The sequence below is a fragment of the Eretmochelys imbricata genome, chromosome 2 (assembly GCF_965152235.1).
Source record: "Eretmochelys imbricata isolate rEreImb1 chromosome 2, rEreImb1.hap1, whole genome shotgun sequence".
Classification (NCBI taxonomy): Eukaryota; Metazoa; Chordata; order Testudines; family Cheloniidae; genus Eretmochelys; species Eretmochelys imbricata.
In genome coordinates this window covers 61,945,374-61,964,385 of record NC_135573.1, presented here as the reverse complement: position 1 = coordinate 61,964,385, position 19,012 = coordinate 61,945,374, and the positions used below count along the sequence as shown (strand labels likewise).

At 39.5% G+C, this 19,012-nt stretch overlaps 1 protein-coding gene across 5 annotated transcripts in view; it reads right to left on the bottom strand.

Annotated features, from left to right (window-relative positions):
* PDE7A (phosphodiesterase 7A) overlaps positions 1–19,012 on the bottom strand; it is a 132,462-nt gene that overhangs the window by 17,513 nt on the left and 95,937 nt on the right. For all 5 annotated transcript variants that reach the window (XM_077810201.1, XM_077810202.1, XM_077810203.1 and 2 more), the window contains 2 exons: positions 8,076–8,227; positions 6,586–6,649 (listed from right to left, as the gene is read on the bottom strand). In XM_077810201.1, the coding sequence (XP_077666327.1) occupies positions 6,586–6,649; positions 8,076–8,227 (216 nt within the window). The remainder of the gene's footprint in view (positions 1–6,585; positions 6,650–8,075; positions 8,228–19,012) is intronic.

Below are 19,012 nucleotides of genomic sequence, written 5' to 3'. Positions count from 1 at the left end.
ACAAAGTTCCCCACCCCGTATAACTTATTGTCATGCTTCACCACATGTGTGCATGTCATTTTGGTACCACTTCCCCAAAAAGCTCTTATTCCCAACACTAGGACAAGATGTTCTTTTGAAGTCTATTCCTTTAAGAGGCATTTATCTAGAAGTACTCTGCTGTATTCAGTTTGTATGGGAAAAATCACCGAAAGATGTATGTGCAACACTCTCCCCATACAGCTTCAAAGAACTGGACTGCTAATCTAAAATGACTTCCAGGATGACAGAATGGGAATGCACCATATCCAGGGTGGATAAAAATCAATTATTTTTTTTAAATCAGATTTTTATTTATTAGATATACTTTTCATTTTAAAAATAAACCTATTTAATACTAAATTTGACGACCTACGTTAAGACCTAAACTTAAATGATTTTAATAGAGTCTACAAAAATTTAAGTAGTAATATATTCAAGCAGTAAATGTTTGCTGCCAAAAGTTTAAAGAAAGTAAGAACAATAAAATGGTGAAAGCACATGGAAAAGACGGTTACATTTTGTAAAGGGAGTTCTTTGAAACGTGTTGCTCACGACCATTCCATAGTAGGTATGTGTGCTCACCACATGGACTGGTGCCGGAAATTTTTCCCTCAGTGGTATCAGTAGGGGACCAGCTCTGGCATCGTCTGGAGTGATGCACGTATGCACCGGTATAAGGGGCGTCGCCGGCTTCCCCTCCCGCTCTCCCGAGTTTCTTATTCCCGGAACTGCGACAGAGGGGAAGGAGAGTGGATCATGGAATGGACATGAGCAACACATCTCGAAGAACAATAGTTACGAAAGATAATTGTCTTTTCTTCTTCAAGTGCTTGCTCATGTTCATTCCATTGTAGGTGACTCCCAAGCAGCACCACCAGATGGGTAAGAATTCATGGACGTGTCGATTGCAGCACAGCTCTGCCAAACCCAGCATCATCTCTGACTTCCTGGGTGATGGCATCGTGAACGTGTGTACCGAAGACCACATTGCAGCCCTGCAGATGTCCTGAATAGAAACATGCACCAGGAAGGCAGCTGAAGACCCCTAAGCCCTAGACAGAACACCAGTAGGAAGATATCCTGGTTAACAAGGAAGTGCAACACCATCTTTGGCAGGACAGCTGGATAGGGCCGCAGCTGGTCATTGTCGTTGTAGAATATCGTGTATGGGGGCTCCAAAGTAAGGCTTGAAGTCTGGGGATCGGGGCATGCCCCATCCCTAGGCTAAGTCCCATAGGGGGCTAACTAACTATTTCTAACTTATGCACTAAGGGTACTAATAAACTATACAAACTTCCTAAGAACTATATACAGAGAATCACAACTAGACACAGTTGAGAAGGAATGCTCGCCGAGGCAAGGAGATGTTTCAGCACCATCACTGGCAGTCAGAAAGAACTAGGGAGAGGGGAGCCTGTGGCGCCCCTTATGCTGGTGCCATTCCAGAGGGCGCCAGAGCCGATCCCCTACGGATACCCCCGAGGGAAAAACTTCCAGCACCGGAGCATGTAGTAAGTACACACATCTACAATGGCATGGACATGAACGAGCACTAGAAGAAGAACCAGAGTTTATTGATGTGTTAAACCAGCTTTTCATAGCAGTAGCCTCTTTTGCAGGGGCAAAGAGAATATTTCCTTCATTTCAGGTTATTCAACTCAGTTCAATAACTAGTTCATTTGAAGCTGAGAAACTAACTGGGAGTTGAAAAACCACAAAAGCTTGGTTTCCTCTTCTAATCTATGAATAAGAACTAGGTGTGAGTAGGTAAGATATACTAGATCTAAAACCCTTAACGACATGGTCATCAGAAACAATAATTTAAATTCACTAACTACGGATAACATTTCCTTTGTTTAATTAATCAGTTTTAAATACAAAAACATGTTTTGATAAGCTTACTTTTTTCCTAATTTATCCAGCCCATTTTATTGTTTGTATTAGTTCAATAAAACAATTCTAAAATGCTATTTTGTGCATTTTTAATTGATTTCCAATTTCCACCCAAATGCAGTTTGACACAAAATCACAAGTGAAAAATGAAACTTCTATTAAATAACATCATTCACCATTTTCTAATGTAATAAAATGTAAAAATTAAGACTGAATAACTGTATGTTAAGCTCCCTAATTGCTTAGACAAATATATGTAGATATAGTGTATCCTAATGGTCAGCAAAAAGTAGTAACAAATTATACCAATTTAGAAAAATAACTAACAAGTACAAATGCAAAAAATAGGTTAAAACTGACTATTTAAATCAAGGTTTCCTGTTTGCTAATTTAAGTGAAAACTAAAAATCAGTTATTCAAATCACTTTGAGTAGACAAGCCTTTGCTATGCCTCCTATGGCTCATGTGAACAGGGTGGACTGATTTAAATCAAAGTAATTTAAATTCACTAAATCAATCCATCCTGTCCATATGAGACATAGGGGGCACAGTTCGGGCTTGTCTCCTCAAAAAAGTATTGGTATAACCGGAATCTGCTTTTGCACAGATACTGATATAGTGGTCCAAAAAGGCTATGTGCACACTTGTTTCTATATAAAAGTCTTGTTTCAGTTTAGTGAAACCTGTTCCTAACTGATTTAAGCTAAGACGGGGGCGGGCAAACTTTCTGGCCTGAGGGCCGCATCGGGTTTCTGAAACTGTATGGAGGGCCGGTTAGGGGAGGCTGTGCCTCCCCGAACAGCCAGGCATGGCCTGGCCCCCGTCCCATCCGACCCCGCCCCCCCTCCGCTTCTCACCCCCTGACTCATGCCCCATCCAACCCCCACTGTTCCCTGATGGCCCCCCTGGGAACCCTGCCCCACCCACCTCCCTTGTTCTCGGTCCCCTGACCACCCCCGGACCCCTCGCCCCTAACTGTCCCCTACCACTAACTGCCCCCAACCACCCCATCCAACCCCCCTTCTCTTTCCTGACTGTCCCCTCCCTGGACCCCTGCCCCCATTCAACCCCCCTGTTCCCCGCCCTCTGATGGCCCCAACCCCTATCCACGCCCCTGACCACCCCCCAAACTCCCCTGCCCTCTATCCAATACCCCCCTGCTCCCTTACTGCCCTGCCTGGAGCACCGGTGGCTGGCAGCGCTACAGCCGCACCGCCCGACTGGAGCCAGCCAAGCCACCGCTCAGCACAGAGCACCGGGTCAGGCCGGGCCCTGCAGCTGTGCTTCCCCAGGAGCTCGCAGCCCCGCCACCCAGAGCATTGTGCCGAGGCACAGTAAGCTGAGGCTGCGGGGGAGGGAACAGCAGGGGAGGGGCTGGGGGCGAACCTCCCAGGCTAGGAGCTCAGGGGCTGGGCAGGACGGTCCCATGGGCCACCGTAGTTTGCCCACTTCTGAGCTAAGATGCAGTAAACCATTCTTATAGCAAAGTAAGAGTATCACATAGTGTGCATCTACATATCAGCATAGCTATGTCTGTGTAGCTACGCTGACAGAACCCCCATAGTCTATTGACTAGTCTACACCTCAAACATAACACTGGCACAGCTGCAGCTGGGCTGCTGTAGTGCTTCATTGTAGACACTACAGCGATGGGGGGGGATTCTCCCATTGCTGTAATTAATCCACCTTCCCAAGAGGGAGTAGCTAAGTTGATGTAAGAATTCTTTTGTCCACCTATCACTGTCCTCACTGGGGGTTAGGTTGGCTTAACTACATCACTCAGGGATGTGGATTTTTCACACCCAAGTGATATAGCTGGGCTGATTTAACTTTTGCATGTATACCTGGCCTATATCAAAGGAAGAGTTTTTTCCATCAGTGTAAGAATAGCACATCCCCAAAGTTAGCTATGTTTATGGAAGCATTCTTCTCTCAACACAGCTGCATCTACATTGGGGGTTAGGTTGACATAGCTATGTCAGTCAGGGACGTGGTTTTTTCACGCCTCATGTTGACCTAACTCAAGTGCAGACACAGCCACAGCTTTTTGCACCACATTAACTATACAGTAACTCCTCACTTAAAGTCGTCCCAGTTAATGTTTCGTTGTTATGTTGCTGATCAATTAGAGAACATGCTCATTTAAAGTTGCACAATGTTCCCTTATAACATTGTTTGGCAGCCACCTGCTTTGTCCACTTCTTGCAGAAAAAGCAGCCCACTGGAGCTAACTAGTGGGGGCTTGGAACCAGCGTGGACCAGCAGCCCCCCATCAGCTCCCCACTCCCCTAAGTTCCTTGTGCAGAAACCGCCCAGCAGGCTATCAATTGCTGGCAGTTCATCTGTCCCTCCCCCCACTACCATGTGCTGCTCCTGCCCTCTGCCTTGGAGCTGCTCCTGGGAGCCTCCTGCTTGCAGTGCAAGCAGGGGGAAAGAGGGGTGCTAATATCAGGTGTCCCCCTCTCTCCACTCCTGTACCCCCATCTCCACAGAGCTGGGGGGGGAACACCACAGGGCTCAGGACGGAGGGAGTCTCAACTTGCCGATGTACTTAAAAAGACAATGTACTTAGAGTGGGTTCAGCGTACTTAAAGGGGCAATGCATGTCTCTCTCTCTCTCACACACACACACACACACACACGGTGCGTGTCTCCCCCTCTCTCCATTCATGCTGCCTTGTAGAGTGTGAGGCTACATTAACAACAATGTGTTAACCTTTGAGGGCTCAGCCGAGTGTTAGTTCATCATTTAGCAGCAAGGCATTGCCTGGGAAATATGCCACCCTCTTCCACCCTCCAACTTCACCACCTCAGCCAAGCTTCACAATCATCATTGCTGTGTATTAAATTGTTTAATTAAAACTTACACTGTGTATATGTGTGTGTATATATATATATATATTTAAAATATAGTCTTTTGTCTGGCAAAAAAAATTTCCATGGAACCTAACCCCCCCATTTACATTAATTCTCATGGGGAAATTAGATTTGCTTAACATCGTTTCGCTTAAAGTAGCATTTTTCAGGAACATAACTACAATGTTAAGTGAGGAGTTACTGTATCTATTTAAATTCACATCTTAAATTACACCCATGCAACTTTCTCATGTAAAAAAGCTCTCATGCTCCTTATCTTAATGAGACTCACTTTTGAGACAAATGAAACCATAACAAGAATGGATAAAAAGTAAACTGATTTTCTTCCACTAGATGAAAATATAAAATATGATGCCGAGACCTTTCCTTCAACAGAAGAAAGACAGAATCCTATTCTTTGGGGGTTGCCCCTGACCTTGCTGGGTTGATTCTTTAATGTTTCTTTTCAAGGTCTAACCCTCTGACAAGGTCCCTCAGATTGCTGCCCATGGCCCTTTTTTTCTTCTATTTCTCTTTGGTGGTCCCATATACTACCAGCCATTCTTCTTCAACCCAGTTCCACATTTCTCTAGGGTGTCCCAACACAACAAAATATTATTAAGAAAGAGCTCATCTTTCCCCGAAAACTTTCTCCTCTTCTCCTTTACTTCATCATTGTTACCATCACAACTATCCCTCCTTCTATTTCCCAGACATGAAAGCTTGTGTCATCTTCGATCCTTCTTTCCCCCAACTATTCCTTCACCACCAATTCCTTTCCAATATTTTAAAAATTCATCCCTTTCTCTCCATTTGTATAACAAGATGTTAAGCCATGCTCTAACCATTTCATTTTATTGTCTACCATAATCTCCTACTTGCTGGTTTCTCACATGCCCATCTCGCTTTCCTCCAATCTACTGACAACCTTACCCTACCTCTACCCTATCTCCACCTGATTCCCTACATTGGCTTTACTACTTTTGCATCAAGCTCCATGTCTACTCTCCAATTACCAAGCTATCCATAACTTCAATATACCTTTTCTCTGCCATCAACTCTTTCTACAGTCCCCCACCAACCCTCTCTGCTCTCTGAAGTCTGTATACTCACCTATTCCAACCATTTCCTTTGCCCACTGTTGATTTATTTATTTCTTCTATGGTGCCCCTATACCTACCGCACCACCTAGATCCACTTTATGGATGCCTAAATCCTACTCTCCTTCAAAACCTTCTAAAGCCCCATCTCTTCTATAAAGCTTCCTGACTATAATGCACAGTTCTGCTTTTTATACTGTATTCTATTATACTGTAACTATTCTGACTTTACACTAAATTCCTCAGGGGAAAAGACATATTTGGCATAATTCACCTAGTGGACATAATCCATATACACTAATGGCTTTCTATAACTAAGCAGCACAGATTTTAAGTGTTGAGTTTCAAACGTTTTAAAAGATCTTTGATAAAGAAAAAGAATAATTACGCTATGAAGCAAACACTTGAGGGGGTCTATTACACCAACTCAAGGATATGGTGATGTAAGTAGTAATACTACTGCAATGTAACTAAGACTAGATTTCAGGTCACATAGTCTAGGCTTTCAAACTAAAAGTGCCAACTATCCAAAAGCCTTTTATTAGTCACAACACTAGGATAATAAATTTGTACTTTTTAAAGTATAATCAAGAAGTACGATTCCTCCCCACAGAAAATGAAGTGAAATGTTAATGGATAGTTTATGGTAGAAAGAAACCTACCTAAGAACAGCACAGCATGCTTAAAAGAATATCTGCAATAAAAGTGAACTTACCATTTGTTAGCCTATCAAAAAGAAACATATCAAAATTCCATTTTCCAACTTTCTCCAGCATACACTGAAAGCAAATAAAAACAAACATTTGCATTCAGTATGTGATTAGCATCAAATTACAGCCCACAAAAAAAGCTATTGCTTTCTAAGCCAGCTGTGGATTTTAACATCTATTATTGAAAACAGATTAAAGGTTTACCACTTGTAAACCACATTTTGGTCTGAATGTTTTTCTAGCTAATATTGTTTCAAACTGTTTAACACTTGTCAATGTTACAAATAAAATCACTGTAACTCAAATATTAGATATCTTTTTGACAGAACTGGGCAGTCACCTTTGCTCTTTCCCCTTTTGGTCAAACAAGGGAGAGAAAAATGTTTTAAAAGAAGAGTGGTCACAAGATTGATACTTCAGTACATATTTGAGCCAAAATGCATAATCCAAGAGTTTTCCTGTCCCTCCCTAAACAAAACTGGAGTGAATTCTAAAATGAATCCTAACACAGAGAACTTATGCTCATTTCATTTACAACATGTGAATAATAAGCTTTTATTTGGTAACCAATGAGCAGTCCAGTTTCACACTGAATCAGAATTACTGCTCTATTTTTTTAAGATGACAACATTAAATAAATACTATTGATGTTTAAAAGGGCTTGACAAAAGGAGCAATCTGACAGAATTGGTTCCAATATATCCAGATTTGGGACAACAAAGTTGCACTGCAGAAATTATTAGCCACACAAAGCTCTCCAAATGATTACTCTCAGAGACAAAAAGCCCCCATTAAAGTAGCACAGAGAAAACAGAAATCTAAGATATTTTGTTAAAATAGTCATTTCATCGCAAGTAACATTTTTGTTCTTAACTTCAGAAAAAAGGTCAATATGAAAAAAACTGCATTAATGATAAAAGAATCCATAAAAAGGGTTTCCATTCACCTCAATAGATTAAGAGGCTGTGTATATAATAAATATGCATTGTATGCAGACGTGTATCTAGTTTGTTTCATAAAAGTATTTGTCTGGAACACCGTATATGACAAAAGACACTATTAAAGTTTAGCCACCTCCATTGTTATTTCAATCACATTTGATATGATCTGCTGCTTTTATAAAAAGAGAATTAACAGATGTCGTTCTCAAAAAATTAAATGCCTCATAAGATGTGGATATTCAAAAACTATCTCCCAGCACAGAGGTTGTTCTTCCTCACTGCCTATGATTCATCTACCATACTGTTATTTTTTTTTCGTTCTTTCTTTTGTTTGTTTGTTTGGTTTGGTTTTGGTTTTACAGGCTAAATTGCATAATCCTGAAGCAAAATTATTTGGGTTGTGGTTTTTTTGGACACAGTACACACTCAGTATAAGCTCACATTTACTTGCACATATCTGTTTATATACTGTTACAGTATGGAAGATATTTGTATTGTTATAAAGCATTCAAATTTTCTTTATAAAAAATTAGGAACAATTTTTAAAAACACACCTTTGCTTGTCCATTATAATCATCATCTAAAATGTTTGAGGAATTTGGAACAGTAATACCACGGAAGAAACGAGACGATCTCAAGTACCGCTGGAAACTAAGTAATCTTCGGATATTCCTTGCAGACACAGACACTTCAATTTCAGAATTTGCTAGAAAATACAAGAAAATAAAGTCTTTCTTAAAATAAGAGAAAAATCTGTGTAAAAAATATTATAACTATATTTTACCAGTGTTCGGTATTAGATGAAGTACAGTTGCATCTATAATAGCTACATCCTCATCAACTAAGTAGTCCCCGAGCTATGTTTCAGACCAAATGTTTCCTATTTCAGCTTACTGTAAAGAGAAATAGATCTATAATCTCTACGCTGGTCATATGTCTTTTAACTAAAAATACAATGTATTCTAAGGAACACTGAAGAATAACCACATGTTGCACCAGCACTGTCAGGTTAGACAGCAGACCTATTGAAAATGGACCATCACAAAACAGTGTTGCAAATGACAATGTTTTCCAAAAACAACAAGTGCAAATACGTAATGACTGCCACCAACCATTTATAAGATACTTACACACTAGGAACTGAACTATGTAAACAGCCATGTAGTAGGATATGATTTCAATGACATTATATGAAGAAGCCATGAGTGTCCAAAAATAACATACAACAAGAACCAAAACCTTGAGACTTTCTGACCCTATAATTAGAAATTGTGTTAATTTTTCAAAAGCATCTGCGACTTAGGTGCTCTTGAGAAATGCTACCCAGAACAAATAATTTTTCCAAACAAGCACCCAAATTTCTACTTATTCCTGGGATGTTCTCAGTGAAAATATGAACAAAGTACCATATCAGAACACAATGGAACCTATAGAGAGACCATTCTTAGCCTGTTTTCAGAGAACAATCCAAAATACTGCCCACGAATTCTACTCCACCTTTATTAGAACATAACTTTTAGTAAAGCAACTGATTTTTGCTCATCCTCAACCGCAGTTACACTGTGTAATGTACCAAAAAGGGATATCAGGTGGTTTATTTCAGGAACTTCAAGATCAAAGTATGGCTTAAGTTCTCTAAAATGATTTATATATTTTCATCCTTAAACCTTAAAGGTCAAATTGTGCCTTCAGTTTCTTTTGTACAAAACCTCTACAGGCAGCTTCATCTATTAAGAAAAAGTTGACTATTCTTATACTGAAACTATCATTTTTCTCAGAGAAGTGATCAATAAAATGATTTCATGTTTAAGAAGCTCAGGGTTAATACTCCTATTCCCAAAATACATAGGCTTCAAAGCAGCAAGAACCAAAATTTACAATCTATACCTTTGTCTTTGCCAAAGGGTGGACAGATTAATTTCAGAAACCACTGATACAATGCAGATTAATATTTGTTCTTAAAAAATCAAACATTCTAACAATATTTTGTAAATGAAGGTAGAAACTGGCCCTTTAAAAAGTCAATTTTATTAATCTACTGAAGCCCAAGAAAGTTACAAGACCATATACACCCTTGTTTAGTTTGATTTATCAAATATGTTATGGTGGCTTTGAAACCCAGTGCCAGATCCTTGTAAATACTTTTTAAGAATCAAAACAGTATAAAGAATTTAAATTACAAAAAAGCTACATATTTTCCCAAACAAAAATATGATCTCAGTGAAACATGTCTTTCAATCCTCTATCTTTGGCTCCTCTTTTTTAAAAAGTAATTTGTCTCTTTAGACACATTTGTCTGAGAATCAAATCTTTTCACCTCTTAAAGTTGTCATGATGCAGAGGAGAGTGAGCAGACCAACAGATATTCAGAACCTAACATTCTTTACACCTTACATTCTAGAACAGAGATTTTAAAGACATGCAGGGAAAAAACACAACTGAGCTGTGTTGTTTCTTCTGATTATGAAGGCCTTAAAGATGATACATTTGGGGTTTTTAAAATACAGCTTTTTCTTGTTTTACTTTTACTTTTTTAAAATTATGCTGTTTACGAATATAGGAGGTACCATACTGATTTAGACTAGTCATCTATCAAGTACAGTACCATGTCTTACTGTACTAGATGTTTCAGAGGAAAGCACAAGAAACCTCCAAATAGATAGATTATTCCGTAATTGTGCATGGGGAGGTTTCTTCCTTACCATCTAAGTTTTAAACCTCATTAATTTTATGTTTCAGCAGTCTGGTTCCCTCTCGGAAAAGGGGGAGCCCATTGCTTTTGTATCAGATCTCCCTTCTCCAATAAGTTTCACAATGTCTTTCCTCTTTACATATCTTATCAATGCACTTACGCCTGCTATACACTAAAATATTACATTTGAACAGTTGCTAACAATCATGATAACAGACAAAACTGAAGGTTTAAGGACATTCATCATTGCATCAAGTAACTGTGATTAAACTTCCAAAGTTGGAAAACTTCTTCAGACATGGTAAAATTTTGTAGTCCAGACTACGACCAAGACACTTGAATTCCTCAAAGCTACTTCTGCACATGGAACTGGAAATATTTCAGATAGCTACCGCAGAACCTTGAAACTAAACATTTTTTTCTAGTAATGTAAATTTGGACTCCAGGTCCTCCCTTCTACATCCCCCTAAGTCACTACATATTGCAACTACTCAACTTGCTGCCCAGGATTCACTAGAAGCTTGCCTAGATGTCCAATATCTTCATATCCAGTACGCAAGTCATCAGTTGGCTTTGTCACCACATATCAACCTATCAATATTTCTAATAATCAAATTTCCTGTCACCACATTTTGTGTCTCAGACCTGTAACCCATCTCTTGAAGCAATGCTAGTGCATGAGGAATAAACCTCCTTTACCATTATTGGAAGGTAGCTTCCAGATAAGGGAAATTTTCCCCTCCTTCTTCGTCCTCCTCCTATCACAACACCAATTCTCCAACTTTTACTTGAATGCGATATACACAGAATAACCATCTTAAAAGTACTCAAATTCAAATACAAAATCCAGGAATTTCAGGATAGTCCTTGGTAAAAGAACATATACTATGCATCAAAAAGCTGAGAATTCAGATCACATATAGTAATTCAAACATTATTCCTAATCAACATACATAGTTCTGGCTATAGAATTTACAGTTAACAAAGACACTTGTCATACCACAAGCCAATTTGGTTATCTGTAAGGGAAATGAGGTACTACCCTTTAAATTCCATATAATTTGATTCATTTAAAGATAGCACAGCAGAAATGGGTCTTTGGGGGTATTGTACACTGCATTGTAAATCCAGGTCTGTGGGACCCTGGCCCATGGATTCTGTTTGCAAGCCTGGGCTTAAGAAACCACAGTACACTGTATGCCCATGTTTACAATTGCTGGACATGAGTCTCACACCTGTACTAACATATCCATGCTGCACTACAGACACTGATGCAGATCTGCGGCTTGACCTCCATCCACACTGCAAAATGACAGTGTTTGGATGCAAGTCACAGCAGGACTCAGGATCTTACACACCGCCCTCTAACAGGTTCCTAGGACCAGAGTCCTGAGTGTTTGCTGACCTGGATTGAATTGATTTGTTTGTAGCTAGAACGGGGACCTGGACTCAAACCTGAGTCAAAGCCCAGGCTTAGTGACATACCCCAAAAAGGACTTAAATGAGGGCAAACTAGGGGCCTTCAGGATGAACTCAAAGAGGTTGTACAATACACAGAGGGCTTTGAGGAAAGCCAGGAGATGATTGTGTGAAAAGTCTGGCAAAGTGGTAGGTGAGCTTGGGAGTAATGCTGGAGGTGACTGGGGCAATACAATGCTTGGCAAAGATGGATAAGAAGGGAGGGACAGAATAGCAGGTTTGAAGGGGGTGACAAGAAGCTTAAACTTAATACAATATTGGATGTGCTGCCAAAAGGAGAAATTCAAGGAAGGGAGTGGCATGATCAAACCAGTAGACAAGGAACAGGAGTTTAAAAAGCAAAATTTTGTATGCACTAAATGAGGGCACTGCATATGCCACGGAGGCCACAGAGGAGGATAGAGCATTAATCAAGGCAGGTATGAGGCAGTGAATGAGAGATTTAGATGACTGAATGGAAGGAAAAGAATGGGTCTTTGAGATGTGGAAAGAAAAAGGCTACAGGATTGGAAATGGCCTGGATGTGTGGAGCAAGGGAGAGGAAAGTGTCAGAAATGACTCCCAGGTTGTGGGCCTTTGTTCCATGTACTGGTGAATTTGCCAGTATGCCACATTTCTTCCTGTCTACTTAGGTCTTACCCTCACAGTTACTTTTATTAAAGAAGTCTTATATCCAAGGCTGATCATATTTCAAGATTGTTCCCTGTTCACTGTTTTCTTTGAGATATTCAATACTTCACTTACTTTTGTTTCATAAACATCTTAATGGGAGCAATATCAACAGGGAAGGTAGAAAGACTTCTTTCAAAAAAATACTGCTCTACTCAATTAAATTTTAGTATGTATGTACATACACCCTTTTGTTAAACAGAAGTATCTACATTAGATGATCCAAAGAGCTAGAAGAAAGTCAGCATTTTGGAATTCTGGACATATGTCCACAAATTTGTCTTTGTTGGGACATCGAAATATTATTCTTTTCCTCTTGTTAAAATTTCAGGTACTGAACATGAAGGGATACATTAGACAAGATGTTCAGATCAAAGCATCTGCACAATCACAATTTAATATATCCAATCCACAATACCCATGTCTTCAGTTTCAGCATTTTTGAATATCAGTATCTTTAGAGGTACATTTCTTTAAGCTCCCTTATGACTGCCTTAAAAAATGTATTAAACAGTGTTTTACATGAGGAAATAATTTTTTACAAATATTGAACCTGGTGGTCTTTAAAGAAAGAAGTGGGTCCTACTGTCAGATGTATTGTTTCAGAGCCCTCAGATGTCAAACACTGACCAGACAAGGAAACCAAGATTACCTTAATTTTTGTGTCCTGTTGACCTCTTGCTCAGGGAACCAAAACCACAGGAACTGAACACCTTTAAGTTTTCGAGATATTTTAAAATAACTTTACATTCTAGTTTGTTACTCACATTGTGCTGCTCCATCAAACCCAGGTGCTTTTGGGACCTATTTATTTATCCAGGCTCCTATACCACCACCAACTACCATAACAAAATAAGAGATGCATTTATGGACCGTAGGAGGGAAGAAGTTAATGCTATATCAAAAGTTACTTAGTGGTAATATCAAAATAAAGTATTAACAACCTGGGAACTTGTGTAATTCTGTCGGCAAGTTAATGATAGATAAGGGAGGTGTCAGTTGATTCATAAAAATCTACCAAACTATAATTTCAGTGGTGTCACCTTCTGTGGCATGCCAGCAGAGATTTGCTGCCCAAGCTCACAGCTCCAGGTCCTCCAGTTGGTAGAAATTTTGATAATACAATGTTGTCAGAAATGGGTCGAGTTGGGTATAATTCAAAAGCCTTTTCTCCCATGAACACAATGGTACTAAACACAACAAACCTAGACCAATTATATAGATACGTATTAGAGAAAATGTTTAAAAATCAACTTTTCAAATTATACTTTAACACAGGCATGTCAACAATGTAGCCTTCACAAAGTTAAATTGTGGCCCTCGACTGACAATACTGTGTTATCAGTTAATGCTCAGAACATGATACCCAATTAATTTTTTTTTAAGTGTTACAGATTAATATCAATGGAAGGAGCGCTTCAAGTTGATTTGTCATCATCAGCAAAAAAGAAGCAGTTCAGTGGGACTGATTATCAGCTTTGTTTATTATGCCAAGAGTTGTAATGAAGCACTGATTAAGATGTCAGCAGAAATTACTGGAATCCATCTGCAAATGGTGTGCACATAGTTATATAAAACATACATAAAATACTTTGGACTTGTAATTATTACAAAATCCTTATTTTTATTTTTGTCTTGACCATTTTTAGGCATCAATGGGGAGACAAAAAGTACCAGCTAGCAGTTGAATCTTTTCAGAATACCACCATGGAGGAGTTGGTTAAACACCATGCCTAGTGGCACCTTACATGCTATAAGAAGTGCACCCATAAACTGAATTTGGCAAGGTTGGAGAGGAAATACATGAGCATCAGGAAAAAGCTGAAGATGCTGGGACAAGGGCCAGGCGGGGTAGAGACTTGCCTTACAGTAGGTCCCATAGCATGCATTTAGAGAACACCTGCTTCTTCTGTGGTAAGCCGGAAGCCTGAAGGCATCCATAAAGTGCAGTTTCAACATATCAGACAAGTGAAAAACTGCATGAAGCAGTCACTCTTAGAGAGAACTGTATGGAAAGTAAAGTGGGTGCATTGACCCAAAAGACACCTATGCATACAACACCACATATCACATTGAGAGATGCACCAAGAATGTATGTGATGAGTTGCATCAAAAGGAAAAAGCAACAGAAACTAATACTGATTTTACTACTGCAACTCAGCTGGAGTTCATAAATTGCCTTTCAGAGGTGCTAATGGATAGGAAAGTGACGGCAATGACTGATGCAGAGGCTAAATACAGAGAGATATGTGCTTTAAATGGAATTGAAAAGGAACAAATGCTTAGCAGAAAGGCTCAGAGCACTTATGGAAGACGAACTGAAATATGGACACTGTTTTTAGCAATTTATCCACAAAAATGAATAATAGTGCATACCTTAAAAGCTGGAAAAGACAAGGTGTTTTAAAAAGCGGAAGAACGTGTTGATGTCCCAGTGAAGAAGCTACTGTCTCACACTCGCACAAAGGACAAGTTAATCACATACCTTGTGGAAAAAATGCTCCAGTATGTGGAGAATTGCTTTAAGAATTTCATCACTGGCACAATGAAGTTGCTGCTTCACACTGTTTGGCAGAGTTTCTTTGTAGTTCCCAAGATAAGGCTGACACTAAGGGCTGGTCTACACTAAAGCTTCATATCAACCTAAGCTACGCTACTTCAGTTATGTAAATTAGGTAACTGAAGTTGACATACTTTAGGTCGACTTAAAGCAGTGTCAACACCACACTGTGTCGATAGGAGACGCTCTCCTGCCGACTTACCTTCCGCCTCTCGGGAAGGTGGAATACAGACGTCGAAGACAGTGCGCTCTCCCATCAACTTAGCAGGTCTTCACCAGACCCACTAAATCTATACCACTGCACAGATAGCAGCAGTGCCAATTTAGCTGCAAGTATAGACAAGCCCTAAAATTATCTTGCATGCCATCAATGGCACAGAGATGCTGCTAAACTCCAGATTTTTGCACAAGACACAGATGTTCCAATGCCCTCTGTGAGACACTACCAAAGATATCTGCAAAATTCTGGTTTTGTGCCTGCTGCTGGGAATAGAATAGCTGTTTATCCCTCAGGAATGTGTTCCTGTCACTGGGACCATTAGTCACCACATTGCCAGGTTTCCAAGCTCTCTCAGAGTGCGACCCTACTGAAAGGTTGGCTGGAAAGACCAAATTACCTTACTGGAAGGTATTTGATTCAGCCTCCAAAGGCTCTCTCACTCTGAAGGTGCTCCAAATGTCTGACACCATCACTGATGAGATCATAAATGCCCTGGAGGCATTCACATGCTGAGTTTACCATCTGAAGACCAACATTATGGTACTTGCAGAGTTACATTGGTAGAGGTTTTCCAAGAAGCAGATAAAAAAAGAGAAAAATTGCCAGTAACAAAGGGTGTATATATACCGGCTATCAAGAGGGCAAATTATCAAGCAATGGAATGGCTCTAGATGATTTAGCAAATCCAAAACTACCCTCCCCTATCAGGTATGAACACATCTTGGAGGATGGACTGATCACACCAGTTATCTGTGAAATACCACGTGCTCTCGAATCAATCCTTCTGCTAATTAAATGCTCATATGCAAAGACCAGATGCTCACCACCCTGCAAACATTTGAACAGCAGCCAGCCTTGGATGGAGATATGAGAGTACAGTGTGGATGAGGATCAGTGTGACAATGTGTCTTAGTAGTGGTGCCCTAGATGGAGAGGATACTGATGATGACATTGATTAATAAATGTTTTCAGTCCCACATGTCAAGGCTCAATTCCTTAAGATTACCAAAGATTGATGTATTTTATGTAATCAGTGCATCCCTGTGTTAAAGTAGAATTTAAAAACATTGATTTTTAAACATTTTCTTGAATATGTATCTACATAAAGATTCTAGCTTTGTCATGTTTGATACCGTTGTGTTCACAAGAGAAAGGACTTCCGACTGATACCAAACTAAACTGTTCCGATGACACTGTACAATCAAGATTTCCACCAATCGGAGGACCTTGGAACTGGAGCAGAAAGGGGGAAGCGAGTCCTCACTGTCACGCCACAGAGGGTGACATCATTTCAATTATGATTCTGTAGATTTTCACAAATCAAATGACACCTCCCTGACCTTCCTATCACTAGCTTGTACATGTTGCTCCCAGACTATAAAATAAAATCCTAAAATTAAATGCTTAACTTGGAATCTTACAGAGACTGTTGTCACCAACAGACAGAGAACAGCTGGAATGTTCATGTTCGTGGATCAGAGCACGTAGCCATCGAGAGTTATCTTTAAGTTATTCCAAGACCTATAAAGAATACCTTGCACTTCTACAGTCGGGATCTGCAAAGGAAATCCTATCAAGGAGACTGGAAAGATTTTTTGGGGGTAGAAGTATTAATTTCTTAAATGTAGGGTTTATAGTGAATAGCAAACACTGCCCTTAACTACATCTGTGCTCTCCCCACTCATTTTTTGAAAGAATGAATTCTCTCTCTCTCTCTCACACACACACACACACCCCTCCACCACTATTATAAAACTCAGGAGAACACCACAAACTTTCTGATTAATACACAGATCTCACATTTGAAAAGAGCACACTGTTTCACAGGCGAATTTCAAACTTCTTTAGAAAGTGTTTTGGAATAAAGGTAACTTTACAGTTCTATTACCAGAATTTAAATATAAGAGTTTACCATTTTACTACAGTCGACTAGACAGATTTCTGTTATCAACATATCCCGATCACCAATCCAGTCTGATCAAAGACATTAGGAAATTCATCATTACCATCTCAAAACAAAACATAGTAAAGGATTAAAATATTCTTTCTTATTTAGCAATTCCTGGAAACCCAAAATTGCCTTTTTGATTATACTGGCGCACAGAGCACTTTTAAATATATTTTTATATACGTTCAATATGTAAATGTCACACTGGAATTTTTTCACATTACCTAAAGAACAAATAACATTTTTAACATTATTGCTAAAAGATTAAAAGATAAAGGATTACCACTATCTTTAATATTTTTAACTGTACTGATATGACTATAAAAAGACCTTCACCTGTCATCCCACTTTTGATGTTCACTTTTGTTTACAGCACAGAAACTGAAAGGATAGAAGTGTTCTTTTTTTTTAAAAGTGAACAATGTGGAAAATTGTTCTGTCACAGATGAAGTACTAATATGACTAACATGGCTTTGTGCGGTTTGACCTGGATCAAAAAGAAAAAATAAATATTTACCAACGTTTATTTCCTACATCTCAGTATAACTGTTTATACAGAGTTAGCGCTGAGAGGTCCCAATTCAAGGATCACTGTTAGATACCAACAACACAAAAGGATGGCCCTCTACCCCAAAGAGCATACAAGCTAAGTATACAATAAGAGGTAACAGGAGGATAAAACAAGTAAGGGTTGCACAAGGTAACTGATTCACAACATAGGGATTGTACCTCTTCACTGTAAATTAAATGCCAACTCTCCAACAGGAATTGATTGTATACCAACCCAAAGTGTGCTAGACACTTAATACATTAACAAAGTTGGTTAAAACAGTAACTGAATAAAAAGTTCTCTAGATGACCCTATCCTTACCATAGTGATATCTTCTAAACTCTGACTGCTCCACCCGTTTATTTATGCCAAAGAGACCAAGACAGATATAAAACTGAAGAAATGAAAGTTAGAATCAACCTTCAGTGCAGCAATTCACAACATAAGATCTAACTAGCAATCCTATAACTGTGTATCTTCCCAGACATACCACCATCCACTGAACAAGGCAAAAGTCTAGACCAATATAGCATTCTGAGAACTAGATACATGGAAGCAACTGCAGCTGAAACGGTAATTTTGGATTAATACAACCAGAAAGCATAAGACCAACCAAGGGGGCGGTCCTAAATGTCAGCAGCTGGAGCCTCTCCCCGCTATACCCAGAGGATACAGCTGCTTTAGTCAAACAAAAGACAAATACACAGGTTGGGCAAGCCCTCTGGCCAGGCAAGCTTCTTCTTTTCCCGATGCACTGGACAATAGTCTGGAAGGCTTTTTCTTGGCAAAAGTTCAGAGAAAAGTTCCTGAGTGTCCTGGAACTTTTTACTCCTATAAAAGTAGAACTATAGAGCCCTGAAGATAACACAAGTCCTTTATTTTGCCTTTTGTTGTTGTTGTTTTTTGCAGATGGCAACAGAACTAAGGTCCATATCATAGTTGACAGGGAAGGAGGACATGGTCTTAATAACTGCATAAACTTCTCATTATGAAACACCAACTAAGGAGTAGGAGGTGAGAAAAACCATGCTTACAGCCAAAGTGAAGGCCATCAAGAAAATGGCTTTCAGAGTAAATCAGCAATGGGGAAGAGATCTCAAAGGTTCAAAGGAAAGGAAATGAAGTTAGATTGTGGGCATATCCTCTACTAGAGGAGCCAGTTTAATTAACTTCAATGATAGGCCCACAGAACTAACTCTAGGTCTTATAATAAAAAGTCTTATAAAGTATAGGCTCTGCTGAAGAGCATATATGCTCACTTTTTTTTTTGGGGGGGGGGGGGAGGAGGGGGGATGTGGAAAGAAGGAGACCCATTCCAAAATGCATCCGATGAAGTGAGCTGTAGCTCACGAAAGCTTATGCTCAAATAAATT